Genomic DNA, 16,512 nt, shown 5'->3' with positions numbered 1-16,512 from the left:
GCGAAGGATTCGTCTTCAGAATCCTTCGCTGCATCTGCTGCCGATTTAGAGCAATTGGAAAGAGACTGCAGTGAAGACAACGAAAGCGTCAAGTCCTTGGATGGGGATCATGACTCCACAAAATCTACGAATGAAGAGAGCGCAGATAGTAACAACGAGAATAACGACGAAGAATTGGAGAAAGTGAAGCCGAAGGTTAAACTTAATTTTGGTAAATCACTGAAGGCTACGAATATCGAACGTTTCGATCAAGTGCTTAAACGTAAACCTCATACAGGTGGTATAAAAAAAAATGGAAAGAAACCTAAAAAAGCAACGCTTGCAATAGCGGACAAAAATTCACAGCAAAAGATCGATGCTATTAAAAAACTCGCTAAACCTTTATCACAAATTAAAACCAAAAACGTAAAAAACAACCGCAAACAGTTGAAAGTTATCAAATAATATGCAGTTTATATGGTTACCTTTGTTTTCCTATTTTTATAAGTTTATTATACCTATTTAGTGCCTGTGCGTGCACATATCATCCATTAATTGAATAAACTTTTAAGCTTTGAATGCTAGCGAAGCAGAACGTTATTAAAAGGAAGTAATGCGAAAGTTGGGTGGCGTCTTTAATATTTAATGCAAAAGTTACTAAATTTACTTCTTAACAAGCCAAACTTTACTTTATGATAGATGCGTTGTCAGCTTTCGTTGTACTATAGGCGTCTCCTTTGACCGGATGGGCTATTTTAAAAGCGAACTTGCGCCCAAGAGCTTCCACTGTTTCCGCCAAACTTGAAGTCGATAGTTGTTTTTTTGCGGCCAGGAGAATATTTAACACAGTCATAAGCACGCGGGCGGACGAACATGCTTAAATCGATTTAGAGTTTAATACTGGTTAAAAATATATATATATATATATACTTTGTACGGTCCCCTTGGCGTTACAATGACTTTATATCTTCAATTATTATTATTATTTTTTTTTTTTTTGTAATTTTTAATTATCGCTGGATATATTAAAAACATTTGTAAAAATTCTAGAAGTTGATGTAATTGTAATAAGTAATAGAAAGAAAGAAGGATGGTTTGTAGCGTCCGGAATCAATTCGTAAAGATTCTAAAAAAATGCTTCATTCTTGATTAATGTAAGATGCTGTGATTTAACTGGACTCATATGTCCACACACCAGTGTCAAGTTCTTGAAATTCTCGAAGCTTTAACCCGATAACCCCTAATAACATTGTGCTCAAAGCATGCGCAAGACATGAATGAATCTGTGTTTTTCGTTGGTATGGTATTAAGATGGAATCTGAAAATGATTGAAATTAAATCAAAGTTTCGAAAGGTTTCTTCATTAAGACTTTAGAGAATAAGCGTATACAATTCTCATTCATTTTGCATGTATTGTACGACTTTAGAAAATAAGCGTATATTCGTACTCAATCGTTCAACAGCTCCTTGTAAAAAAGGCATCGATGCGAGATTCGATTAAGGTTGTATGTGCATTTTCACAGAGATGTATCAACACAACATTATATAGTTTTGATTAGTTTTTAGTTTTAGAGGTTTGACATCCTTAGACAATCTTTCAGTATATTTAACCTGTACAACAATCTTTATGAAATTTTTCGTGCTGGTAACTTTAGGCATTTGAAGCAACTGACTGCCTTTATCAAATCAGCTGAGTTTTCATTCTAATTTTACATTTAGTATTTCTATTACAATCACGAATCGCCTACACTTTTTCTTTTATCGGCATTACTAGCCGGACCTTGACAGTACAGTACCAAGTACGGTGATTTATGGATTGACAGCGGAACAGAGCCTCTCATTGCGAACACTCTGCCACATCAGTCTACCTATGCTTAAATGTTTTCATCAATCGCTCTCAACTTCGTTTCTGGATTATGGATCTAACATTAACTTAACTGGTCCAATCCATCTCTAAACAAACAAAAAAAAAAAAAGTTTTTAGTTTTCTACTCTGTCTCGCACGAGTTCTTATGCAGTGAGGATGTGCTGACGGAATTTTTTCGCAAATATAGCAATGCATTGAATAAAGGTGTGTGTGCATTTGGTCCGTTATTATAAGTTGTGCGTTTAACACAGCTGATTGGCGTTAACATTTAAGTTGTTATAAATTCTCCCCTACTATTGTTCTTCTCTCTCCCCTTCTGCAGCAACGGACTAAGTGCAAATGAACTAATGACTTGTAACGCTTGGCGTCTGGGCGTTACAAACGTTTTGACAAAATGAATACACCCCTCGCCCTTCATCTAAGATCCTTCCTAAAGTAATTGAAGGTTTTTGGAGATCTCCTTCTTAATAACTCTAATCTACCGATAACCCTGCCTGATCACCATTGCGCGCGCACATATAGGGGACATCAACTCTGTGGCTGGTTGTTTTGCATGTATTGTGCCCCTTTATAAAATAAACGCATATTCGTTCTCATTTGTTTTGCATGTATTGTGCCCCTTTATAAAATAAACGCATATTCGTTCTCATTTGTTTTGCATGTATTGTGCCGCTTTTTTTAAGGCATTGCTATGCCGCCATTTAATTCAGTTATTGAAGCATTTTTATAAAAGTTTTCACAATCGTCTTCAAGTTCTTTTCTTCCGATTTCTTTTGTTCTTCCCTTCACGGCAAGATGGATTCATACCGCTTGGTGCCGTCTTATGTCTCTAGAGCGTCCCACGACACATCGTCTTTGAAAATATGTGCAGCTTATGCCTTACCCAACTTAATACTATCGTTAATTTTCTTTTCATCCAATCTTCAACAACGTGGCAAATATATCAGTTTGCCTAAGAGATCCGTTCTTCGGTGATGGATATAACACTACTTGTTTCCTACTGAAAGTAACATTCGGACGCGGGCTAATCTACCACGCGTTTGGCCACGTAAGATTTTAATGTCCAAAAAATCGGTTTTTTCTAAACGCCGCAAGACTTTGTGGTAAATGACCACCGAAATTAAATTATAACTAACATTGCATTCTACCCCCAACTCCTTTCATTTCATACCTATACCGAAGGTGTTTTTAAGAGATTCATCCACTAAGTCGCGACGTCTGTTACAATTAATTTACAATTAACACACTTAACTTTTCGTATTCTACTGCCCAAGTTCTTGTATTCGATACCCATATCGCTGGGTAACAAATCCACCATGTCGCGGCGCCTACCTACCATATTCATTTTAGAATTAACCCATTTTTAGGCAGATAATATATCTTCATATGAGGAATGTAAAAAATAGTTTTAAGTATTCTGATTTGTTTCCCTTAGGATAAATAAGCACAAAACCTCAATCACACAATTATATTTATATAAAGAAAACTTACACGTGATGCGGTTTTATTGAACGTTTCGTTTAGTGGAAAAACAGAACAAAAAGAAGGAAAGAACATCTCTTCTTTGTTTAATAAAATCGGTAAAACAGATAACTAACGTATGATTTATGCGTACTTATCAGTTAGTTGTATGTGTTAAATTAAATTGAAAATCTGTTGTTTCCAATTACTTAGCATAAGAGCACTCTACTAGTAATCAATGGTGAGCCCATACGATTGCCCTCACACATGACCACCGTGAGATTTTAAGGCGTTTAGATGAAAACTGAATTTGATTTCGTGCCGATTAAGAATTTCACTTAGGTTAACTTAGGCCGGCAAAAGCATACGACCGCATCTTTTATACCGCCCCCCATTTATCTTTAAAAAAAATCGAAAAAAAACTGAATGTTATTCTTTAATATTGGCTGGACGTGGTTGATTCTTTCATTCGCGTACATAAATCGTTCATCTGAATCATTCATAGCATATTCCCGGAAATTTATCTTACTATACGTATCTATTGTAGCTTACGGCAGATAATAAGACAGAAGCTTGCTTTTGAAAATAAAGGGCTTGTCTGTTTACTTTGTCCTCTAGCTACTTCCATGAATCAAAGGCCCATTTTTAATATCAATAAGGCTGCAACCATAAGTGTGCTTACTTAAGGACAAACGTGTCAACAAACAGTGGAGTGAACAGACGTATATGCTTAGTTATATATAGATATGTATACATTACTTTGTTTAAAAGCCGGTGCGACGAATCAAAACACGTCATTGCACCAAACTTCATCAAAATATCTATCCTTAGTGGATTCCCGGCCTTATGCGCGAACAACAATAACCAATTTTGACAATCTGACAAGCTCGCAAAAATTTACGTCTTGTCATGAATTGTTGTCACAGTCTGCTGCTGAGTTATCGACAAGTGGATATGAATGTCATATCTCTGATGAAGAGTTAACCGAATGTTGCAATAAAGCGGAAGATACGATGAAATATACCATAAAAAACATAGACGCTCCAGAAGAAAGAGAAACAATTGTGGATATAGTATTTGAGGATTCTCCAGAAGGAGGAGATGACAAAAAAAAAACAATTGTGGATATAATATTTGAGGACTTTTCTACATCGCCTTTTAACAGTCCTGTAGTATCACCCGACAGTAAGTTAAAGAATTTGGAACGGTCCCATTTATATTTAGCTTTATAATAGCTTTATTATATACTTAAAATAGCTTCATTAATATGTATAAAAATATATATATATAAAAGAAATTGTTAATCTTTTTAATGATTTTAATGGTTTCCTGATTGTTTCCGATTCTTCTTCCTTGAGTTGATCGCTCTTCTCTCATCTCCTCTAGATGTATGTATAGTGTTGTGGAAAATACGCCAACTAAACTTATTTAGCATTCAGGTAAACCACTTCTCTAAGCACTTTCAATATTTTCGACAAAATAAAATCCACGCTACAAAATTTGGTATTCCTTTAGATACAAGCTAGTAAACAAAATATAGATTGTAACGTAAACTGCCTTTCGATTCTACAAAGTCTTTTTCAGATTAACCGCTGAATTAAGTTCGTATTAGTTGAATTTGAAAATTCTTTAAGCATCGGCACAGGCTAGCCTAAAATTAGACCGGCATAATTTTTTATTATCAAATTAAACAACGCCCTCGCTAAGTTCCCTGTTGAAAGGCAAAGCACAGAGTCGCTTATAATAAGTAAAAAAATTGCCAAAAATGCTCTGAAATGGTTGAGTGCCCAACTAACAACTTAAATTGCCAGATCGTTTAATTTGCAAAGTCGCCAGCTTTATGACCCAGGAAATCTGTTAAAATTCATTACAAAATGCAAATTGCCGTCGGCTTTGCAAAATGAAAAATGCAAATTGCCGTAGGCATTTATAATGCAAATTACAAATTTAAATTTGTTCCAAATTCTCTGCTAATCGATAAAAAACATCTGTTGAAATCTTGATTATCAAATGGATTCGAGGGTGTTGAGAAAAATTACTCATTTGTTTAAAAAAACTATATTCTATGAAAACGTCTGATCATGTAGTTGAAATTTAGCTTCTGCGTTGGTATTCCACCGTTTTTGCAGCTGAATAAAAAGCGATACCTAACTTTCATCTAACTGATTTTCCCACCACAGTAGATAAATCAGTGTTGCTTTTTTGACATAAAGACTTTAAAAATTTGTGTAACACTCCTGTGTTAACTGATTGCTTTTATTTTATTTATTTGGCGAGTTTTTTGGCAACAATTATTTGCAAGCATATACAACAATCCATCTCCAGAAACACACACGAATGGATTCAAGGAATATAGATAAGTATGAAAATGTCTAATAAAATTTTTCCTTAAGTTGTTTTTGATGTAACAATTATTTGAGATCTTCGGACAAGAAATTTCCAGTATCTTTGGAGTTTTTCAAAAAACACATACAATATGAGGAGTTAGTGGATGCTATTTTAAAAGATGCCAGTAGAGGCGATGATGAGAAATTTAAAGAGTCGTTAACATGTGAAAGAAAGCGCGAGAATTGTATTAAGAATTATTATACATATTTCTACACGAAACCTCGTATACGGGAACGATGGCCTTTTAAACTGAAACCCATGCCAAAGGGTATTAAAGCGAAACTCCTGGAAATACCGGAATACGCAAAAAAACAAAAAAAGAAGGAAAAAAACCATGCAGATCACCGAAATCAAAACAATGAAGATTTGCAATTTCCTAAGCTACTATCAAGTTTCGGCCCCACGGTCGCGGCACCATTGGAGGTTGAAGGTCTTAAACTACCTTCTGACGAAATATGCAAAGATGATGATTTAAATAAGAATATAATTTATCAACCAAATTGTGATCAAGATATTCGAGGTATATTTTCCAGTCCTCATTAGAAAATCTGTTCAATTATTATTATGTTTTACTCTCGAAGTTGAAGAAGAAGAATTTTGGAATCAAAATAGCAATCAAAGGGTACCTCCTGAAAATGTTTATGCGCATAATTCTAGTGAAAATATAAATTCTGCAGAAAATATAATGGAAATTGATAATAGAATGGATACCGACAATAACCTCGGATGCAATGTAGAACCATCGGACAATGGAAGAAAAGAAGCCGTACACATATTGGAAAATCTCATTTTGGTACCAGCCATTCCAAATAGGTAGAGAGAGATATTTTCAAATTTTTTTATTTGTTAAAGTTCGCTTTCCATATATCTTAATAGCGCTTCTTCATTGGCCAATAATATCAAAAAGAAAAATGATTATGAAGAAATGTAAGTAAATATAGGCAGCACAACCATAAGATTGAGGAAAGCATACATAACTTTATTTCAGATTAATTCGGGAGCAAAGCAACCTGGAAATAACAAAAGATAAACAGAATGAGATCACGGCTTCAACGATATATTTCAGTGGCATTTTTAACGACGAATTCTTATTGAATTATATTAGTCGGAAATGCCATGACACGACTAAACAACAACACATTTTAAAATTAATCAAGGAAAAATTTCCCCATCTTACCGATTCAAATATGATTAACCTATCCAAATCTATAGAAATATCGGAAGAAAGTTTCGCTGAATCAAAGAGAAATTCCGCGATAGACGAAGCTAAAATTCTATTATTTTGTAACGTGCATAAGGTAATTCTCTCTCAAACTTTTCTTCACTACTAGTAGTTTTCATACATAAATGAATTTTTTTTCTTTAAATTGTTACTAAAGTATCGTCTCTTTCACTTTCAAATGAATTATTTTAAATTGTGCACTCGCACGTTAATCCTTCATTGTCGGCAGCCTTCAGTGTAATGTCTACACTTAAAAGCGGCGATAATGTATAGAAAACATTAATTATTTAGGATGCGCAGAGCGGAAAAAAGTAGCTAGCTAGCTAGCTAGTAGTAGCTTGATCATATAACATACGATACACAATTTTTTTCATACGAGTTGAAGAAACTTTTATTCACTTATTTGGTTCGACGATGAAGCAACTACTTAAGAGAATTTCATGCCAGTCTTGTCACTAAAATACGTTACGAGCCGCCATAAGCATGGTATTCATCTATCTACATTAAAGCCCATTTGGCCGCACTGTCGTCCTTGTAGCCCTTGTCGTTCGAACATATTCTCAAACTCGCAAACCATGAGCTGAAAAGATTAACGTGGCGGCTGCATTCTTGACTCAGTTCCGCTAATCCAGTTTTTAAAAAAAACTCTTAAAATTCTCGTAAAAATCCTAAAATATATTTATTAATAACTTGCTCTCCATAACTTACTCATTCTCTTTATTACAAAATTTCCTTACTGCTCTTCCATACAGACGCACACTTTATCATATGTTTTGCGCACTCGGCACGGTTTAAAGTACGAAATTGTTGAAAACTTACTTAGCGTTACATTAGAAGAATTTCAAAGTCTGGTACATATCTACGAAGCTGATGAGTTAAAATGCGATTCTAAATTAATGGACAGACTGTATCATTATGTAACCACAAATATGAAAGTGTGGCCTATTAATTTATTTATAAAGCTCGAAGATTTATTCAACTTCTTGAAACACAAACACATTAATTTCCATGCAATTAACCAAAATGTTCTATTGGAACACATTTCTCCAAAATTTTTTCACTGGTCTGACTTACAAAATACAACCAATTTTTTTGATTGCGTTCGTGCGGATTATTTGAGGCGTTATGCTGTGAAATTGGATGTGACTAATGCAGTAGCAATGGAAGCTGCGAGCAAAGATTATTATAATCGATGTTGGAAGTACGACGAGTGGATACATCAAATACCAGTGATAAAACAAGAACTAATAGAGTATCTACAGCTTTCAAAGGAAATGACTGAGTCTGATGTAGGCGATGCTCCATCTAAATATACAGGACTAGCCCAACATTTTTCTGATTTTCTTATAGCACCGAATAATCAACACCAAATTAATATGTCCCCTCATGAGTTAATAATCAGTGAAAGTCTTGTAGATGAATCATCTTTTCAAAGTCAGCAAGATCCTATCAATAACTCTATAGAAGAAAGTGCAGACAGAACTCCTAGTAAGTGTGGCACAATTTTGCTTTAATGTCATTTTAATCGGCTAAATATATTTTATTAGTCAGTTTGGGCGTAATTATACCGGCGACGGAGACTAAAATAAAATCTGAACCTTTTGAAATGTTAAAAAATCTCCAATTTTATATTGACGGGGATGATGATGATCTGATACATTGTACCGTAATGAACAGCGAGCCGATCTTGTTAGATGAGACCGAAATCGATTTAAACTGTAGTCCAGTTGATTTGGAAAATAAAGGACATTCGAGGGTTTTATCACTTACTCCTGCGACGACATGTGAAAGTCTTTCGTTAAGCCAGACTTTACCTTACCTTTCACATAAAAATGAATGCGATGAAATTGCAAATACGCCATCATTTATATTGCCTGATGATCCCCCTTTGGAAATTTCTAGAGGTGGCACAAATGATATTCAAGTAGTCGAAAGTGAATCAGATAACAATCCGGAATATTCGTGCACCCAAAATACTATAGAAGATGATGAGGCAATTACATCACAAATAAGACAAGAGAAACAACGCAAAATAACGGATTTTGTGAATACAAACACACGCCAAGTTCAGCATAAAGTGTTTGTTTCTAACATGCACGATTATATAGAATTACGACATACTGGCGAGCGCCAACCAGCTGTGGCGGACAATTGTACTGCAGAAGGGCACCAGTCAACAGACATCCGGAAACCGTTAGAAACACAGGATGCGCAGGCAGTTTTCCCATCCAGCAAGATGCACATAGCAAGAAAAACAATTGCACATAAAAATCCAATAAAACCGACAATTTTCGTACCCCAATTAAGACATAAATTTCCGTCTTTAGTTACGGTGAGATGTGCAACTAATTTCCAAGCTCCTCCGAACTTGACAGCCATTAGTAAAAATACAACCAGCTGCGACAGAGGTAATGCGATGTTCACGTCAAACACGAGGCAACCACCAAATCAGGTAATAGTTGGTAATAATAATAGCACAAAATCCGGTATCACAAACAGTTCAAATAGTTCCGTATCACTTTCCAGTCGTCTTATGCCAATACAACTCGTGTCGAAAACCATGTTGTATCGCACTTTGTGTCAAATTGATTATTTTCAAAGCATCAGTTCTCGTGACATTGCCCAGTATGAACTGCCAACAATTGTCGTTGACTCCACCTATTTACAAGCCGTCATAACTTGTGATGGAATAAAAATGCGCTTGTGCAACAAATCTTTATCCGCTTTATTTCCGCAATGGACACCTTCTCTCAAACAAGATCTCTTTATCGTTTTGAGAGATCTAACGGAATACCATTACTCTCTGTTCGATTTTTCAAAAGACAAATTTTGTGCAGACATTCGTACACGTGTGCTACATTATTTGTTTAGAACTGCATCGCCATTTTCCCTTGGAAATCTATCCTACGAGTTAAGCAATCCGGAGTTCGGTTATTGTTATCCTATTACAAACAACAACAATAGATCCTACAAACGGAGACCGCATGCTACTCTTACTGAAGCCTTAAAACCGTCTATAGTTGCGAAAATTATCGAGTTTAAAAGGAATTTGTAAATCGGTTTTTAATTGTTATTGATTTATACATGCAACTACGTTTTTCTAACTCGTTATTCGACTGAAATGCGCATCAATAAAAATTAACTGTTCATATAAACAAGGAGACCTTTGAATTAGAACTCGCACGTGTTTGCATGAATTACTTACTTCAACAGCAGTGTGTGTGTTTGCTATAAAATTGTAATTAACGCGTCATATGGTTTGGGTTATTACGCCTCATATATATGGGCGGATAGAAATTTGTGTAAATTTGTGTTTGGCAGGTAGTTCGGAATACGCGATTGACTTTATAAAGACCATTCTATTCCATTAGAATCGCTTCTAAATATGAGCAATAATATCAGGAAGTTTTTTTTCTAACTTCCAGTTCGGAAAACTTTTCGGCACATCCTATATTGCTATGGATCTTAGCCTAAATTTTCTCACATTGTTTGCTTGCAGTATGAAACTATGAGGCGAAGCCTGCTTTCAAACTTCTCGAAATAAAATTTCTCCCAAATATTTCAAAAATCATTGTTCTTCGATATTAAAAATCGGCTGAGTACCACCAAAACGTTTCTAAATATGTCATATAATCTGTTCAACCAGAGAATGGAAAGCTTTACCAAGGTGTAGAATTTTACCATCAGCTGGGGGTACAAATGGGTCATCCGAGTCAATAGTCCTAACGCCGTGTAAAGAATTGCGCGGGGGTTTTGTAATGTTTTAAATCTGGATATAAAGCCTCTTCCAGATCGATCAGTTGACATGTAGACCAAATATAAATGGCTACCCTTTCCGGTATGTAACCCCAACAACCAATCACAGCAGCGACTTATTAAACGTAAGGGTAAGTATTTTGGATTGAAATTGCGTCGCCGTATGTGGTGTCTTCGTTTTTTTATACAATTCCTCTTGTTGTACCATGTAGTCTATGAAATGATATCAATGGTATGTGTGACTTGTTTGTTAGATTTAGTGGATTTCTATTTTTTTTTCAACCTTTATCGGGAAAATAAACATTTTTTAAAAGTAAAAAACGAAAAAATTCTCTTAACTGAAAAATTAAAGGTATATAAGGAAAGCTAAGCTAAACGTAAACCCGGTTTTATATAATATTTGATAGTAATATAGAATGAAGATTAATTCAGCTGATACATCGACTATAAACAGTACATATATGATTCGATTCGACTGATCTTCGGCTGACGCGAAGAGTTTAGTGATCAAAATTTCAGAAGCGACGTAAAGTCCCTCTGTTTTAAAGCTAAAATTAGGCAAAACGGAGAAAGGATATATTGCGAAATTGTCAAGTTCTTTGCAATTAAGAGTGCACGAAATAATTATTATTCAGGAATGAGTAGAGAAATTTATAAATTAGAATGCAGCTACATGAGCACCTCACGATATCAGTCAATCTTCAACGATAATCATGATGCAATCAATGATAAAAAGTCATTTGCGTTTATTTTGTCTAAGCTTGGTAAAGCTTATATACATATTTTTTTTTGGCTAAATATGCTTTATCTAACAGCCAACTGCTTCTTTTCAGCTGCTTCTTTTTCAGCTAAACGTAAAGATTACTCAGCGCGTTCGTATCACTAATACTTGAGAGACTATGCTAATGAAGAACTCGCTAAACCTTTATCACAAATTAAAACCAAAAACGTAAAAAACAACCGCAAACAGTTGAAAGTTATCAAATAATATGCAGTTCACATGGTTACCTTTGCTTACCTATTTTTATAAGTATTTTGCCCCTATTTAGCGCCTGTGCGTGCGCATACCACTCATTAATTGAATAAATTTTGCTTCGAGTGCTAACGGAGCAGAACGTTATTGAGCGCAAGTAATGCAAAAATTGGGCGGCACATTTAATATATAATGCAAAAGTTACTAAATTTACTTCTTATGAAGTCAAACTTCACTTTGGTATTCAAGGTGGTTATGCCTCCTGGTTTGGAAAGAAAAAAAGAGAAGAAGAAAGAAAGAATATGCTTAAGAAGTGGATGTGTTCAGGAAGCATTCGGTGTAGCAAGTGCAAGTAGCAACCGACTGTCTGCCTATTCCGCTGCTGTGAACTTTTTATTGCTTTTAAAATCCAAGTGATGATCTAACATCATGTTTGAAGCATTAATCTACGAAGGCGGCATATGTCTTTCCCAGCAGTGCTGATATGTTTATTTTGTTGCGATCATAAAATTATGTGGTTTTGTTTTAGAGGGCATGAGAAGTTTTTAATATAAAGTTTTTTAAAGAGGCACTGGGCATAGAAATATTCGCTCCGCTCTAGATTGTAAGGTTTGCTATAGTATTTCATTAAATCCTTTATATCCAGCATCGTTATCTTAACAAAGAAGATATAAGACTCCAATACTCTCTAACATTGGGGACGAGTCCAAGTTTCATTTAATACACACTCTACTCTTATCGGCAGAATAAATATCAAAATTTTTATGTTACACCAATACAAATGTGTATTAAATTTTTTGGTGATGTATGCCATAGTCACAAAGATTTGAGATGAAACGTCTATCGATCGATTCAGCATCGTTTTCTGAATACATCTAAGCTAGTCCGTTCATCTTTCTTGTGTTCAACCTACAGGTCATATAAGGGCACTTCGCACCGCGATCTAAAAAGTCTATTGTACTTGTTCGTTCTTCTAGTCCTCCAATTTTAGGGTTCCTGTCGCCCTCCTGCTACCTTCTTCTGTTCGGAGGGTCCGCAGTTACAAAGGCAGTTACACTTGATGATAACTGCTTATGCATGCACATACTATGTGATAGGATATATCACTCGTCGTTTGTCAAAATCTGTATGAAACGGTACCAAAGATACCTAGAGGTTTCAAATGATACCTTAGCATATTATGATTTGCGTAGTAGCCTGCGACCAGACGTAGGTCGCTCCAGTAGCTTAATATAAATTTTTCTGCGCCGGTTGCGATGCCATTCTATTAATATGGTTTCTTGATACCCCACCGAAATGTTCAGGACATGTCATTGTTCCTCTGGCAACTCCTAGCTAGCTAGATAGCCAGCCCTTGCTCTGCCTTCAAGGCTCGAATGGCCAGGCGCCCATATTAGGTGCCCTCCAAACACTAGCTTAGATTTTATCGTTTTCCCTTTCAGGGCCTTTAAGGCAACTCGACTGTCGAAGTGAATGTAATCAGCTCTCTCCTGCATTGTCTTCTTAAACATTCGGATTCACTTTCAGTGATTTGATAGACTTCTGCTCGGAATAGGGAGGGGGGGTACTCCAGCGGTGTGGCCTTTTGAAAATTTGGGCCGCATGCTCCAGCCCCAGTGTTGGCAATTTTTAGTCTTGGACCGTCGATGTAACACTTTCGTGCTTGCATCCTAGGTTCAAAAGTTTACCCAGTATGATCATTACAGGTCACAACTTTTGAGATATTTCGATAAAATTTGGTATACCGATATTTCGGCCCAAGGACGAACGCTATTGAAAGTAGCTCGGTTCGAAACGGTTTCATTGGAAACATTGTGGGGCGCCAGGTAAGACAATCTAGAAGGCACGAAAGTTTGTGCAGACCGAGTCGATCTGTCAAGTCATGGCACGATTTCATCAGTAAAAAAATTTTTTTTTTAACACATCGTACACTAAAGAGGATGCGGTCTTTTGAATATATGTCGAAAACAAAAATTTTCAACATTTAACATTTGCCGTTTACGAACATAGTTCAGTTTACCTACTATAGGTCCCGTTTCCCTTTCCCTTTTTTTAGAATTTTGATTTCACTACAATTCTTAAAATGATCTCCATTTGACGGGCATATATAGTGCATTACTAATATACAAATAAATGAAAGAATGAATGCACACATACAGATGTTCAGGCTAATCACCGGCTATATAAATTCTATAAATAAAGTTAATCGTCATTTTGAGGTGTTAGCATAATATAAAGATGAGTACTCCAAATGCGTTGCAAACCGAATAATTTGAGATTCGTCGCAGGAATGAGTACATCAGCGATAATGATAACAACTTGGATGGTTAAGCGTTTGAAAAGAAGTTGAAATAGGGCGTGAAACGTTTGCACAAAACTCAAATCTGCTTACGATGAAATGAAAATGTTAGGCTTAGTTTAATACCGGAACTCATATGGGCGTTTGTGTGGTTTTATGAATGCAACGCAATAAAAATTGATGCATCTTTTGTTTATGTTTACGGAAGAGAAATGTTCAACAGTTTTTCCTCTTTCTCCTCGTTTCATTTTACTTAACTCGATATTTCGCCATAAGATAAACAAAGAAAAAACAAACACTTCTATAAGAAGAAAAGTTATGATAATTGTCATTGTTATAAGTGCTTGAAATTTATGATCCAAGTGACACATATGTCAATTTCAAAAGATTTTATTGTGTGTGGCCGAGCATTTTTATTTAAATGAATTGTTTTTGTTTGTTTTCTTGCTGCGCATTAGCAGCATTAAACTGTAAAAGTAAACAAAGTACGCACATGTTTTTTTTTTTGTTTAATTGATAAAGCATGTGCGCCAATCAGACATGAGTATCAAGTTAGCAGGCAACCAATCAGAATTGATTTCTTTTCAAAGAATATGAATATTCATAGATGGGCTGATGAACGTTTTTATTTTAGTTTTAGTTCGTTTAGGGGAGACAAAATGTTAACAAATTACGACGAGTACTTTTGGCCGGATAGTCAATCGTTTTCGGTGCAAACAAATTATTCTAATGAAGCCTGTTTAATATCCGACAATCGTTACGAAAATTCACCAAATTTTTATATAAATCAATATAACACAAACTATGTGTCCGTCTCATCATCATCTGCTAACAGTTATAGTGCAAAGCTTAATGAACATCCATTCGATTGGGAAGTTAGTCACCAGGAAAATTTTTCAAATAATAATTGTGAAAATATTAAAAATCATTCAATTTACGGCGGTGATTGGAACTTTGAAAGTCAAGAGAATCAAGAACGATTTTTGGTGGAGAGAAACAATCCAAAATCTGATAAGTATATTAATTCAGGTAAGAGATTGTGATCTAACAGACCTAACAGACTCAGACTTAATAATTTCTCTACTGGTTCCACGAAATATTCTTTGATTCTTTCAGGCGTTTTATAGTAAAGTTTGTGCACATGCAATTAGGTACGGGGAAGCTGGGAGATTTCTTTAGGATTACGCGTTAATTGATAACACTTTTTTGGCCCATCACAAAGAAGTGCGGGTTATCGATTTTAACATCTCATTATCATGATTGTTTCCTCTTCGTCTGCCTGTCTGTCTGTCTGTCCGCACACCTATTGTATCTTATTGGAATAAAGGTTGGAACATGAAGTTGTGCCTCCAAGTATCTATCTGCGCGAATAGGCGGGTAGGTAAGAATCAAGGCTACCATGTCTGTTCGTGCTCGCTTCAAATCTCAATTCGATAGAGTTTATTTCGGCCGCAGATATAGCGAGTGCTCAGCCGGTATCTCTTTCTGCTTTCTTACTCCTTTCCGACCATCAAAGTACTATAGTACACGCATAAGGGACATCCCCTGAATAATTGGTCATATAATAAACAAAACAGAAAATGTTAAGCGGCTACAGGTCAGGCTTGAAAGCAAACGATATGCAATTATAAAAAACAATAACGCATACTATATATAAGTAAAATAACTGAAAAAAGAATAATTCTGAAAATATTTATGCGAATTGTTAGACAAAGTAGAGTGGACTATTTGCAAAAATTGCCTAACAGCTAACGCGTAGCTTCACAATTATTATCCTTTCATCATTCAATGTCCAAGCCATGCTCTATATGGATAAATTAAACTTATCTTAAAAACGATAAAACATAGTCATACTCTATTTTCCTGGCCTAAGAAAAGAAAATGAGAAATTTCTCGCACAATTTGTTGTCTTGATATATAATCCTATATGTATTTTGAAACTAGTAAAAAAACGATGAACAAAATGAAAGTGTAAAATAAAACAAGTGCGAAACAAAAGAAGCTCATTTAAGTATATGTACGCATGTTTCCTTTTTTTTACCTGTTGCAGATATAGAAGCAAAGGATGATATTTCAAATTCATTACCGACGGTAAGTTCCAGTCGCAAGGAACGTACTGCATTTACCAAAGAACAAGTTAAAGTTCTTGAAGAAGAGTTCGCTCATACAAATTACTTGACCAGATTAAGAAGATACGAAATAGCAGTGGCTTTAGATTTGACGGAAAGACAAGTAAGTTAATGAAACTCGAAAGACAAGAATTTTTTTCCAATTGCTCTTTTATTCACTAAATTGTCTTTAGATAAAAGTCTGGTTTCAAAATAGACGCATGAAATGGAAACGTATAAGATTAGAACAGAGTAATAACATGAAAAAAATAAATAAATTTTAAAGAAATTATGAAATTATAATCTATAGTTCACTATTTAACGAACTTTAATGAACTTTAAAGTATTGCCAGAGACTACACTTAAAGCAACTACTTTTTATCGCGCAATAAACCATTCACAATAGCACGATTTTATCATTATTATTTTTTAACTGTGGCAATATCGGTGATTAATTGA

The 16,512-nt window shown here is 35.2% G+C and overlaps 3 protein-coding genes across 7 annotated transcripts in view; all 3 read left to right on the top strand.

The window, feature by feature from the left end:
• The window catches only part of LOC119638704 (MKI67 FHA domain-interacting nucleolar phosphoprotein-like), a 1,652-nt gene extending 1,145 nt beyond the window's left edge, over positions 1 to 507 (top strand). The window contains exon 4 of the mRNA XM_038035648.1: positions 2 to 507. Within this exon, the coding sequence (XP_037891576.1) occupies positions 2 to 444 (443 nt within the window). The 3' untranslated portion in view covers positions 445 to 507. The remainder of the gene's footprint in view (position 1) is intronic.
• Positions 508 to 5,559: 5,052 nt separating this feature from the next.
• On the top strand, positions 5,560 to 10,498 carry LOC119638765. Of its 5 annotated transcripts, none has more exons than XM_038035760.1 (8): positions 5,560 to 5,667; positions 5,728 to 6,215; positions 6,277 to 6,508; positions 6,572 to 6,622; positions 6,684 to 6,993; positions 7,670 to 8,405; positions 8,465 to 9,369; positions 10,417 to 10,498. In XM_038035760.1, the coding sequence occupies exons 1-8, from the start codon at positions 5,645 to 5,647 to the stop codon at positions 10,459 to 10,461; spliced, it is 2,790 nt and encodes a 929-aa protein (XP_037891688.1). In that variant the 5' UTR covers positions 5,560 to 5,644; the 3' UTR covers positions 10,462 to 10,498. The 5 variants fall into 5 exon arrangements, with proteins under 5 accessions (XP_037891688.1, XP_037891685.1, XP_037891687.1 ...); XM_038035757.1 differs by lacking the exon at positions 10,417 to 10,498 and adding an exon at positions 9,444 to 9,697 and having other exon boundaries at positions 8,465 to 9,379; XM_038035759.1 differs by lacking the exon at positions 10,417 to 10,498 and adding an exon at positions 9,444 to 9,593.
• A 5,374-nt stretch (positions 10,499 to 15,872) lies between these two features.
• On the top strand, positions 15,873 to 16,395 carry LOC119638703 (homeobox protein MOX-1-like). Its single transcript, XM_038035647.1, has 4 exons — positions 15,873 to 15,888; positions 15,996 to 16,177; positions 16,248 to 16,305; positions 16,364 to 16,395. The coding sequence occupies exons 1-4, from the start codon at positions 15,873 to 15,875 to the stop codon at positions 16,393 to 16,395; spliced, it is 288 nt and encodes a 95-aa protein (XP_037891575.1).
• Positions 16,396 to 16,512: the final 117 nt, after the last annotated feature.

Source organism: Glossina fuscipes, unplaced genomic scaffold (genome assembly GCF_014805625.2).
Source record: "Glossina fuscipes isolate IAEA_lab_2018 unplaced genomic scaffold, Yale_Gfus_2 109, whole genome shotgun sequence".
Lineage (NCBI taxonomy): Eukaryota > Metazoa > Arthropoda > Insecta > Diptera > Glossinidae > Glossina > Glossina fuscipes.
Note: the sequence above shows the minus strand (reverse complement) of the source record. Positions and strands in the feature narration are given on the sequence as shown.

What these genes read in the sequence shown, in the direction of transcription:
- LOC119638765 (XM_038035756.1), top strand. Translation starts at nt 5,645, where the DNA reads ATGGATTCAAGGAATATAGATAA. An exon ending in GATTCAAGGAATATAGATAA is followed by an intron (nt 5,668 to 5,727) that starts GTATGAAAATGT and finishes CAATTATTTGAG; the next exon opens with ATCTTCGGACAAGAAATTTC. An exon ending in AAGTGCAGACAGAACTCCTA is followed by an intron (nt 8,406 to 8,464) that starts GTAAGTGTGGCA and finishes ATATTTTATTAG; the next exon opens with TCAGTTTGGGCGTAATTATA.
- LOC119638703 (XM_038035647.1), top strand. An exon ending in TAGATTTGACGGAAAGACAA is followed by an intron (nt 16,178 to 16,247) that starts GTAAGTTAATGA and finishes AATTGTCTTTAG; the next exon opens with ATAAAAGTCTGGTTTCAAAA. An exon ending in ACGTATAAGATTAGAACAGA is followed by an intron (nt 16,306 to 16,363) that starts GTAATAACATGA and finishes TATAATCTATAG; the next exon opens with TTCACTATTTAACGAACTTT.